This window comes from Myotis myotis, unplaced genomic scaffold (assembly GCF_014108235.1).
Source record: "Myotis myotis isolate mMyoMyo1 unplaced genomic scaffold, mMyoMyo1.p scaffold_m19_p_6, whole genome shotgun sequence".
NCBI lineage: Eukaryota > Metazoa > Chordata > Mammalia > Chiroptera > Vespertilionidae > Myotis > Myotis myotis.
In genome coordinates, this window is record NW_023416368.1 from 54,128,537 (window position 1) to 54,141,136 (window position 12,600).

Genomic DNA, 12,600 nt, shown 5'->3' on the forward strand with positions numbered 1-12,600 from the left:
CCTCTCTCATCATTGATGTTTCTATCTCTTTCTCCCTCTCCCTTTCTGTCTGAAATCAATAAAAGTATATTTAAAAAATATTACTGTTGCATATTAGCTGTAGTAGTATCTGTAAGTGTTTTATAGTGCATGGCATTTAGGCACCTGAACAGTTGTTCACTGTGATTGGCACTGCGGATGCAAGACTAAACCAGACACTAAAAGGTCTGATCTTGGAGAACTTACAGACCAGGAGGGTTTACAAACAAATAGTAGTTCAGAAATCTGCTTAAGGTCCTTTGGGAGCTCAGAAGCAATTGGGAATGGGGTTGGCTGGGAAAGCTTTACTAGAAAAATGGATCGTTAAATTGAATTTTGAAGATTTAGTATGTGTTTGGAAGCTCAGTGGAACTGAGGCCCAAGGCAAAAGGAATTATAGAAGTCTTGAGAAAATATGTTGAGAAAATTCTTTAAGTCAGAGGTTCTCAACTGTGAGCGATTTCTGTCTGGGAACCTTTCTTTTCCTTTTTATTGCATTTATTGGGGTGACACTGGTTAACAAAATTTTACAGATTGCCACAGCTGGGGTGGGGAGGGACTGGGCAGGCCATGGATGCTGACATCTCGTGGATGGAGGCCGCAGTGCTGCTAAGTATTTAACACAGGAGCACCCCCTACAACACAGGGTCATGTGGTCCCAGATGTTAGTAGTGTTGCTGTTGGGAAGCCCTGCTTTTAATGCATTTAGGACCAACATCTCCAACAAATGGGGGTGGAAGCAAATGGAACTGTACAGTTTTCTTTTACATGAATATATTTATGAGGAGCATATTTTAATTAAAAAAAAAGTGTAACAGTAGCTTAGTTAGTTATAGTTCAGGGGATGATTTAAAGCCAGAATGGGAAGGGTGGTTTGTGGCTTTGTCCTGTCAGGAATGCTGCATCCTCCAAGAACTCTGAGATGTTAGGTGGAGAGAATACGAAAGGAAGTTATTTTTTTTTTAAGAATTTAGATGGGATTGGTAGAACATGGAACAAATAGAATTAGAAACAGCATCTCATGTCTATAGGCTTCTGTGTTTTTCAGAAGGGTAAGAATTTGCCCTATAAATGATGATGTTGGTAGTGGATACTGAAAGCCACATTTTATATTGCTTCCAATATTTAAGTAGAATATAAATTGACATTAGTATGAATTTGTTGTTAAAATGCATGCTGGAGGACATTGGAGTCTGGGTCATGGAAAAGTTTTTAGCTTTTGAATAAAGCTCTAATAAATAATTGTGGACATGTGTTTTCATTTCTCTTGGATAAATACTGTGGAGTGGGATTTCTGGGTCTATGGTGTGTATGTGTGTGTACATACAAGTATGTATATATTTGTGTATTAGTATAGGTATGTATGTGTGTATATTTATATCTATATGTTTGACTTTTTAGGAATTTGACAGTTTTCTAAAGTAGTTTTATTTTCTCACCAGCAATGTATGAGAGTTCCAGTTTTCCAACCTCATACCAACTTTTCATTATGTATTCTTTCCCATTTTAGCAATTCATGGCTAGTTTGTTGACCACACCTTTTCATGTGCTTTCTGGACATTTCTATTTCTTCCATTGTGAGGTGTCTATTCAAATATTTTGCTCATTAAAAAAATTATGTTGTTGGTCTTTTTATTTTATTTTAAGTAACCTGGATACAAATGTTTTATCAAATATATCAATTGTGAACATTTTCTCAGATCTGTGGTTTGCCTGTTCATTTTCTTCATAGTGTCTTTTGATGAGCAGAATAGTCTAATTTGGCTGAAATGGAATTGATCAGTTTTTTAAAACTTTATTGGTAGAACTGTTTGCTCTAAGAAATCTTTTCTTCCCAAGGTTGCAAAGATATTTCTCCATATTTTCATAGAAAAGCTTTTTCATTAGTCTATGACTCATGAAAATTTTGAGGAGGATGTGTGGTATGATCTGTGGAGGTCGAGTGTTACTTATTTTTTCTTACACAGATATTCAATATCTCTAACACCATTTGTTGAAAAGGGCTTTTTTGTCATTGAATTATTTTGGCACTTTTGTCCCAAATTATCTGTGTATGTGTAGGTCTGTTTCTGTTAATAGATTCTCTATTCTATTCAGAGATCTATTGCTCTGTCCTTTTGTCAGTTCCACACTGTCACTATTACTGTGGCTTTAGAGTAAGTCTTGAAGCCGAGTTGTGTGACTCCTCTGGTCTTTTTCAAAATAATTTTGGCAATTCTATATTCTTTGTGTTCCCATTTAAATTTCATAATCAGTTTATTTCCACAAAATAGCTACAGGCCAATACTATCAATGGTGGAGCATTGATAATTCATGAGTATGCCTTTTCGTTTATATAGTCTTTAATTTCTCTCAGTAATTGTTTTCAATACATGGTTCATGGATATCTTTTGTTAAATTTCCCTCAGTATTTTATGTTTCCAAATGTTATTTTGAAAGATAGGTGTTTTAGATTTCATTTTTCAAAATACTCTGGATACATGGAAATGCAGTTGGTTTTTGTGTCCTACAATATTGCTAAGTTCATTTACTTGTTTTTTTTCTATGTAGTTTCTTCAGGATTATTTTATGTACACAGTGGTATCATATGTGAATAAAGGCAGCTTTCTCTTCGTTCTGTATGTCTTTTTATTTCTTTTTTTTGGTCTAATTGCATTGTTTTGTAATGTCTTTGTGTGGATTTGATATCAGGCTTATGGTGGCTTCAGAAGACATGGGAAGTTTTCAGTTTTGCTCTGTTATTTGAACGTGTCTGTGTAATATTGAAATTATTTCTTTCTTAAATTTTTGTGAGAATTTACCAGTGAAGCCATGATGGACTGAATTTGTGTGTGTGCACGCTTGTGTGTGTGTGTGTGTGTGTGTGTGTGTGTGTGAAGTTTAAAAATTACAAGTTCAGTTTATTTAGTGGGTAAAGGATCATTCAGATTTTCTATTTTTCTTTTGTTAGTTCTGATAAACTGGTTTTTGAAAGGATTTGTTTATTTCTGCTAAGCTGTTGACCTACTGGCATACATTTCTTCATAATGGCCACGTATTTTCATATCTATAAGATCTATAATGGTAACTTTTTTTTCAAGCTTGATACTGGAGATTAAAAAAATTCTTGGTAAGTCTTGCCTAGGTTTTCAATGTTGATTTTTATTTCAGATACATCATATTGTCCATTTTATATTTCATTGGTTTCTGCTTTTATCTTTATTTAGTTTTACTAGCTTTGGATTTTGTTTTTCATTTAACCACTTCTTAAGATGGAAGGATGATTTTCCATGTTACTGTTGAATGTAGACTTTTTAAACATATACATTTCTAAGGACTGCTTAACTTGCATCCCACAGATTTGATGTTTGGTGTTTTCTTTGTACTTTAAAATTTTTTTTTCCTGTGATTTAGGGCATAGGTATTGAATTACAACTCAGGTGTTACTTAAAATATGTTTTAAATTTTTCAAATGGTTGGGGATTTTCTACATGTAATATTGTCATTGCTTTTCTACAACATCCTCTGTGTTTTATCAGTACGTTGAAGTTTACTAGACTTGTTTCATACCCCAAATGCGGTCTATTTAGTAAATGATCCTAGTGTACGTGAGAACAATGAGTTTTCTGCTGTTGTTGGATGTAGTGTTCTCTAAATGTCAGCTTTATCAAGTAGGTTGATAGTGTTGCTTAAATATCCTGTATTGTTTTGATTTCTGATATTACTCTATCAATTGCTAAACTAGGGATGCAAGAATCTCTAACTATGGTTAGGACTTGTCTTTTTCCCTTTAGTTTTGTCAATTTTTATTTACTGTATTGAATATTTGAGATAATGTTTTGTGCATGTCCATTTAGGATTGTTATATCTTCTTGATGATGTGACCCTTTTATCATTAGGAAATGTTTCTGCTAATAAACTTTATCTTGAAATATATCTGTTCAATATTAATAGAGCCACATGAGCTTTCCTTTGCTTAGTGTTTACATGGCAAATCTTTTTTTTTAAAATATATTTTATTGATTTTTTACAGAGAGGAAGGGAGAGAGATAAAGAGTTAGAAACATCGATGAGAGAGAAGCATTGATCAGCTGCCTCCTGCACACCCCTACTGGAGATGTGCCCGCAACCAAGGTACATGCCCTTGACCGGAATCGAACCTGGGACCTTTCAGTCCACAGGCCAACGCTCTCCACGGGTCCTCAAACTACGGTCCACGGGCCGCATCGCTGAAAACATTTATTCAGCCCGAAAACATTTATCCAGCCCGCCGGGTGTTTTTGCCGCCGCCGCCTGTTGCTTAGCAGCCGACTAGTTTTTTTTTAAACTATAGTCCCGCCCTCCAACGGTCTGAGGGACCCTGAACTGGCCCCCTGTTTAAGAAGTTTGAGGACCCCTGCCACTGAGCCAAACTGGTTACAGCATACATGGCAAATCTTCTTTCACCACTTTCTTTTTGCCTGTCTTTATGTTTAAACTTTGTTGCTTATAAATAGCACATAATTGAGTCCTGCTTTTAAAAAAAAATCCAGTCTTTTGATTTTTTATCAGAGTTTTAGTTCATTTATGTATAATGTAATTAATAATTTGTATGTGTTTAAGCCTACCACTGGTTTTGTTTTCTATTGGTCCTGTTTATTCTTTATTCTTCCTTTACTTTTCAGTGGCTTCAATCTTTGTAGTATTTCGTATACTCTCCTGTTTGATTTTTCATTATGCCTCTCTGTGTGTGCATTTTTACTAGTTATCCTAGAGGATGTAACATCAACTTTAAAATTATCATTGTATCTACCTTTTCATAAATAATGTAAGAACCTTATAACAGTAGACTTCTAATGATCTCTTTTGCTTCTGTGCCCTTGTTATATTTTAATTCTGCCTACACTATGATCCCAATAATACTCTATAACTTCTAATTTATGAAATCAATAATCAGTAATCTTTTTAAAAAATATAACATTTACTTACATATATGTATATCTACACATATATATGAGGGGGGTGTGTGTGTATGTGTGTGTGATTTTTTTTTTTGACTTTTCTTTTTTATACCAACATGTTTATTATCCACTCTGATTTTTTTAATACTTTTCAGCAGAAGTGAATTTTTATCTTGTGCCATTTCCCCGAAGTTCCTTAGGCTAAATTAATTTGAGCATTTCTTGTAATGCAGGACTGCTGGAGAAAAATTCTTAATGTTCTGTCTGTCAGAAACTGTCTTTATTTTGCCTTCATTTTGGATGCATATATAATTCTACAATGATAGTTTCTTTCCTCACAGCACTTCAAAGAAGTTGTACCATTTTTTCTCAGGCCTCCATTTTTTCCCCCCATGGCTAGTCATCCATCTTTCTTATTGTTCCCCTATATGCTGTCTTTTGCTTTTGCTGCTTTCAAGATTTTCTTTTTATGATGTGCCTAAATGTGGTTTTCTTTGTTTTTTCCTGCTTGGGGCTCATTGAAATTCTTGGTATGTGAATTGATATTTCCTATCAGTTTTGGAAAACCTTAGCCATTATCTCTTCAAATCGTTCTTCTCCATTTTTTCTTTCTGCACATTCTAGGATTCTGATTGCATCATTTTAGGCTATTTGATATTGTTTCAGAGAGTCCTGCAGGATTTTAATTGATGGAAGTGACTGAGTGACAAGATGGTGAGGCTGATGCCACTGGAAGAGAATTTTTATTACTTAGTTTCTGAGAGAATAAGCCAGGTCACGCCATAAAGATCCATGTGTGGAAACATCAGGTTTGGGTCAGGAATCAAGATTGGCTAGTTTGAATAATATTGGTGAGCACTGGGCTATAGGGGTGGTTTTTGGTTGTCTGGTACCTGGCCCTGGGGTGATGTAGGGCAGGGGAAATATTGGGCTGGTGGGAATTCAGTAAAAGGATTGGTTGGTTTGCATACGAAAGGTGTCTTCCTGAAGTCTTCATCATTATTTTATTTTCCATTCTTGCATATCTATTTGTCTCTTTTTAATAGTTTCCAATTCTTTGCTGAAATTCTCTTCAGTTTATGCATGCTGGCCACCTTTTTTAGGTTTCTGTCCAATCTCTCCAGTCCCATATCTGGGTTATTTCTAGGTATGGTTCTCTTGACTTAACTACTTCCTCTTTTGGCATTGGGTTACATTTTCTTCCTTCCTTGCCTCGTATTTTTTTTTTTTTTGGGGGGGGGGCTGTTGAATGCCAGATATTGTGTGTAAGAGCTGTAGAGATTAAAGTAATATTTATACCCGATAAAGAACTTGTCCATTTTTCCATCAGGCTACTAATGTGCAAGGCTGTCAATTCAGTTGGCATGAGCTGACAAATAGCTTTTCTGCCTAGTATTCTTTTGCAATATTAAGAATTTTCTGGTAGAATCTCCTTATGTCTGCATAAAACTGAACAGAGAGAGATCGACCTTTGGTCCTGAGAACCAAAATGTGAAGGAAACAGACCAAATAGTTAACTGTGCGGTCCTGGAAGTGGAGTTAGGATGGGGGTGAAAGTGACTTTCTGGTTTTGTAACAATAAACATGTATTTCTTTCATAAATAAAAATTTAATCATTGCTACCATTTCACGCCCATTAGGATGCTTTTTCCACACCACACAGTTCTCCAATTCTCGGCAGAGACCAACTGAACGTCCTACAACTGAACTCATTCTGACAATAACCAGTCAGCACAGATCCCACCAATTAGGGGCCCAGTCCCATAAGCCTGCCCTCTCCCAATCTGGGTGCCATTTACAAGTCCAGGTCGACACTTGTGCTTTTGGCTGACTGGTTATAAATTGAGGGTTACCGTGATCCTCTCAGGTTCAATAGTAAGTTGGGAGCTGGCCAGTGTTCTCAGTGATTAGAGCATTGGCCAGTCTACTGAAGGGTCTCGGGTTCCATTCCTGGTCAAGGGCATGTGCCTGGGTTAAAGGTTTGATCCCCGGCCCTGGTCGGGGCTTGTGTGGGAGGCAGCCGATCGATGTGTCTCTCTCACATTAATATTTCTCTCTCAAAATCAATGGAAAAAATATCCTCAGTGAGGATTAACAAAAAATACCAAAAAAAAAAAAATATTTTGGGATCTCACAGAACTCAGGAAGATAGTTCATTTGCTATTGCCAATTTATTACAGAAGAGGATATTTAAAAATCTGTACGTTAACAGCCAGATAGAGAGATATATTGGACAAGGCATTGGAGGTGAGGCTTGGAGCTTCCATACTCTGTGAGCATACCACCCGCCCAGCACCTCCATGTGTTCATCAATTTAGAAGCTATCCAAATCCTAGGTGTGTTTTTTGTTTTTTGTTTTTTTTTTCTAGAGGCTTCCTTGTGTAGCAGATGATTGATCAAATCATTGGCCATTAGTGATGGAGCTCATTTTCCAGCCCCTCTCCTTGCCCAAGAAGGGTAGGGGAGGATAGGGCTTAAAGTTCAAATTTTCCAATCCTATGGTTGGTTCCCCTGGCAATCAGCCCCCATCATGGGGCTATCTAGGAGCCCCCACCCTCATCATCTCAGTAGTGTGCAAAAAGATACAGAGATTCCAAAGGTTTTTTGGAGCTGTGTGTTAGGAAATGGGATCAGAGACCATATTTATTTATTATTATGTCACACCCAGCCCTTCTGCTGCTGGGTGTATGCCCAAAAGAATTGAGCACAGGGTCTTGAGGAGATCTTTGTATGCCTGTGTTAATAGCAGCCTTGTTTACAATAACACAAAGGTGGAAGCATCCCAGGTGTCCATTGAGGGGTGAATGGATGAGCGTAGGCATACAACAGAATATACAACAGAATATTTGTCAGCTTTACAAAAGAGGGAAATTCTGAAATGTGCTACTCTATCGATGATGAAAATGGAGGATATTATTCCAAGTGAAATCAGCAAGTCACAAAAAGACAAAACCCTGTATGATTCCACTTATAAGTGTTACCAGAAGTAGTCAGATTCCTAGACTCAGAAAGTAGAAGGATAGTTGTCTGGCGCTGGGAGGGAAAGGGAATGGGGAGTTCTTTAATGGGTACAGAGTTTTAGTTTTAGAAAAGGAAGAGTTCTGAAGCTTAGCTGCTCAATAATGTACTCAACCCTGCTGAACTATACAGGTAACATGGTTAAGATGGTAAATTTTATGATGTGTATTTTCTCCAAATTAAAAAATTTTAAAAAAACAACAACAACGTAATCACCACCATGAAACATTAGAGAGTAGAAAAGGAGGTTTGTTTTCAGCAGCTGAGGGGTAACCTGATTGTTCTGTGTCTTTCAGGCCCGGCGTTGCCCTGACCATGCAGGCGTTTTCAGAAGAGGAGAGGAAGCAGTGGCTGGAAGCTCTGGGTGGAAAAGAAGCTGTAAGAATAATCAGTGGTTGAGTTTTATTTCAAATCCCATAGAGTTGACTTGTGTTCGTTTTCCTGTTATTTTTATTTTATAATATTTGAAAAAAGTCCCCTGCTGAAACTGGCGCTTGGATTAATCTCAGACATGTTCAGAATTCGAGTAATTTGGCTTAAGGTGGCAGCAGCACACATGAGACTGCTGTATCATTAGTTTTTATTTTCGATGTTTTATGACTTGCCACTCTCATTTGCTGTGCTTGGGGAAGTCATCTGAATTCTCCGTGTCTTCTCTCCTACCTGACAGTACTTTGGATGATGAACACAATAAAGGCTTGCAATTTATTTTGATCTCAGTGGAGGTGGGATAGTAAATATGAGGCAGGGCGGGCAGTCCTATAAGCCACTGCTGTAATTATGTTGCTTGCTTTAACAATTTGTGATTTAGCCTAATGGAATACTGTACACAGTGTTATGAAGCCCTAGTGAATGGGCCTGTGTATTTGGATTGGTTTGAGGAATAAAGTCAGGAATATAGATCCAGAGGCACAGAAATCCAGTCTGTTTGCCACGACTTTCATTTCAGTGGCCTTTGGGAATTGAGATTGGGCAGATCACGCGTTGAATTGGGGACTTGGGATCATTATAGAAACAAATCTATATAGAAATAAATCTGTTGCCAAAGGCAGTCTCATCTTGAAGACATGTATAACCCTTCTTTAGAGTAAAGAGTCAAGTCATCCATTTGAGATACACAGATAAAGGCAAATGTGCAGAAAGAAAATACAGTCATGCACTACAGATATGCACCACATATGCTATGGTGGTCCCACAGGATTATAATGGAGCTGAAGAATTCCCAGTGTCTACCGTAGCCTTTGTGAGGTATGACTCATGTGTTTGTGCAGAGATGCCTTAGTAAACAAACCTACTGTGCTGCCAGTAGCATTAAAGTATAGTCCCATTTACAATTACTATAGTAGGCTACAGCATCTAGGTGTTTGCTCGCACCATGATACCATCACCTAACAATGCATTTCTCAGAACATAGCCCCTTTTGGTAAGCGGCACATAACTGTGTTCAGCTGTGTATTTATATGGCGACAGTTCAGGTACTGTGTAGTTTTTGCAGGTGCTATGTATGTCTTGCACATAATGGGGAGGCGCTAGAATTCTTAGAGGCAGCCTGGAATGATCACCTGTCTATTTCAGATGTGGTTATTTACATGATGGGCCCGAGTCATCGCTTTCTGAATTAGGTAGAAACCAGGTTTTAGAAATAGTGGCGCAAAAATGAGCTTCACCTTACGGATCAAAATGCAGCAATGACTTTGTCCTTCTAGAGTTGTCAGGCTGAGCATTTCATATTTGCATGGACTTTTAAAGGAGTTCCCTAGGAATCGTGGTCCCTTCACCTTGTTTTTGCTCCCTCAGTGAGAGACGGAGTGGGCTAGCTGTCTACATTAGAGCAGATGATGGGAATTCTCCAATACCAGTGTACTTTTTGCAAAGCCCTAGGTGTGCCTACTGAATCATTTTTATTGATTTGTTAAAAATACTGTTTCCCCTTTTTTCTCTCTTACCAGCTGCTCCATACTTTTAATAGAGCCATCGTCCCAAGACCAGAAGGAAGTAAGTGCTAATTTATAAAACAGACTGTTTGCCTCCCTCTTCCATGAATGTCTCTGTTTTCATTACTGATGTCAGACTGCTGCTGGGTGCTCACTCTCTGCACCCTCTCTATGCTAGCCCTCCAGGTACTATGTGTTCTGCCTTATTCACTGGGGACCTGTTCAGATTTTCCTGGGCTTTTGTAACCCTCATTGATCCCATCTCTGAGCATTAAAAAAAAAATTCTTTCTCTACAGTTACTTTCTCTAAAAACCCAAAATATATTCTCTGTCAAAATTCATTTTGATATTTATTCCTATAGCCATACATGAACACATAGGAGTTTCAGGTATGCGTCTTTCAGCTTCCTCCGTTGTAAGTTCCTGTTGGTAGGAGCTGTTTATCAGGTCTCTTATTGGCCACCGCTCCCTCACCCTTGATGTCCTTTATCCTTAGAGTCTCTGCATCTGGCTCCACAAATAACATATCATGACACCTTAGAACATACTCACATATTCTAGGACAGTGATTTCACATGCATTGTGTGTATGCACTAAAGGAAAATGAAGTACTGCTTGGCTCTGTAGTCTGGATTTTACTGAGGTAAACCAAACATATGATCAGATTTGCTAGATTCTTTATGAATTTACTTTTGATATCTTTGGAGAAATTAAGACTGCATTTCTCACATGTCCACAGTTTGGAGACATTATGTCACATAATGTACAATTTCAGAATTACCATGATGTGCATATCACTTGAGCCAAACATGAATAAAAGACATCTTTTCTAGCCTGGCACTGGAAAGTGACAGTGTGCACGCAAGGTTGTAAATGTACTGCAGCATCTTCTTAACTTCTTTCTGCCCTCTCTCCTCCTCCTTCTCCTCCTCCTTTCCCTCCTGTCTTCCTCCCTTCCTTCCTCCTTTCCTTCTCTTTTCTTTCTCTCCTCTCTTTACCTACTTTCCCCTATCTCTCTCTTTTTTTCCTTCTCTCTTTTCTTTCTTCTTTTTTTAAATAGAGAAATGGAAACATGCCTTTAAAAAAGTTTTGCCAAGCAGAAAGAATCACTTGCATTTTCTCAGCAAACCACTGCCCGATTTTCCTCATTAAAATTATTTTGAAGCTTAGCATAAAACCTGCAAAATTTATATTCATGGGTTGTTCATGCTATCCCCGCTGAGAGGCAAGAGTTAGCATTACTGTTCCCTAGTTCTAAATGCAGAACTAAAGTATTTACTTTCCCTGTTTTCATTTTGACACAAGAATTGTCTTTTATTAGGTGCTCAAAATATGCCAGCCTAATCCATAGGCAAGAGTCTGTATTAGAAAAAAACTAATATATTTTCAAAATTATCTACTACACGAATCATCTGTTCTAAATTCATTGTGAAAACAATAAAATATTAAATGCTTAGAGCAAGGAATAAAATATGAAATTCTTTTTGAAGATCATGACCCAAATAATGTTTTTAAAAAGTGTTTCTTAAATATTTTCCCCTAGGTTTTAAAAAAATAGTGTGTGTTATTTCTCCAACTGTCAAGTAATTTAAAAACCTTTCCTCACATATAACTTTTTAAAACCTCCACTCGTATATAATTTTTAAAAAAAGCTGTTGTTGGAACTTTGGCAAAATGTATCTTAACTATTTCCAGATAGCTTCCCCTAAAGGTTTTGTATCGCTTTCTTTTCCGTTTTGTGATGTAAGTTGTATTTATTAGTATAAATGTTGTTTTAAACAGTAAATTTATTGATATTGATAGTAGGTGGCCTAATAGGCCATTGAGCGGTCCTCTAAATATTTGAAATTGTCATTTACATTATTTAAACAGGGAGTACATGGCTTTTGGTTTTCTTTTTCTTAATAGGAAAATAAAAATTAAATTGAGTTTAAATAAATTTTCTTGTTTTTGTAAGGAAGAGAAATGTAAGTAATTAATTGTGCCCTTCATGTTTTATCACTATTTCTTTTAGGTGCACAGTTGGATAAGATGGGATTCACAATTCTCAGAAAGTGCATCAGTGCAGTTGAAACACGAGGTAATGTGATTATCTGAGTCATTTTATTCCTGAAAGTTGACAGGTATGTGAAATCTGAGAGACGTTTAAAATGCTCATTGCATGGTTGAGTGTCGTAAAGGGAAATACAGAAAAGAATGGGCACATTCTCCATGTCAGAGATTCCGTTGTTCATTTATTGTGTCAGGATGGGGTTTTCTTTTTCATTTACATACTCCTCCCAGCACTGAAAAGGAAGAATCATGGAAGAATCAGCAGTGTTGGGCTGCCAATCTTAATCACCTTTTGTTCATGCACTGTTGAGATATTCCCATATCCATGGTCATGTTGGCCTCCATCGAAAAAATAAGTTTCTTTGGTGTCTCATTTACATATAATAAAGTTCACTGACTTTAACAGTACAGCTTGATGAGTTTTGATAAGTGTATACAGTTGTAGAACTACTGCAATCATAGATTGCTCTCTCTCCTCAAAATCCCTTTGGGCCTCTTTGCAATCAATCTCTATTCCTTCCTTGGCCCTTGGCAATCATTGAGCTGCTTTTTTGCACTCTAGTTCTTTTTAAAAATAGCATTTTATATAAGTGGATTAATGCAGTATATCATCTTTTGAGCCTAGCTTCTTTATTTGGCTTAATGCTTTTGAAATCCAC

General features: G+C 37.1%; 1 protein-coding gene across 5 annotated transcripts in view; it reads left to right on the forward strand.

Annotated features, from left to right (window-relative positions):
- The window catches only part of ARHGAP10 (Rho GTPase activating protein 10), a 256,451-nt gene that overhangs the window by 123,736 nt on the left and 120,115 nt on the right, over window positions 1–12,600 (forward strand). For all 5 annotated transcript variants that reach the window (XR_004968109.1, XM_036312231.1, XM_036312230.1 and 2 more), the window contains 3 exons: window positions 8,252–8,333; window positions 9,905–9,950; window positions 11,904–11,969. Coding sequence is in view for 4 of the 5 variants with exons in the window: in XM_036312231.1 (XP_036168124.1) it covers window positions 8,252–8,333; window positions 9,905–9,950; window positions 11,904–11,969 (194 nt within the window). In the remaining variant the exon portion in view is untranslated. The remainder of the gene's footprint in view (window positions 1–8,251; window positions 8,334–9,904; window positions 9,951–11,903; window positions 11,970–12,600) is intronic.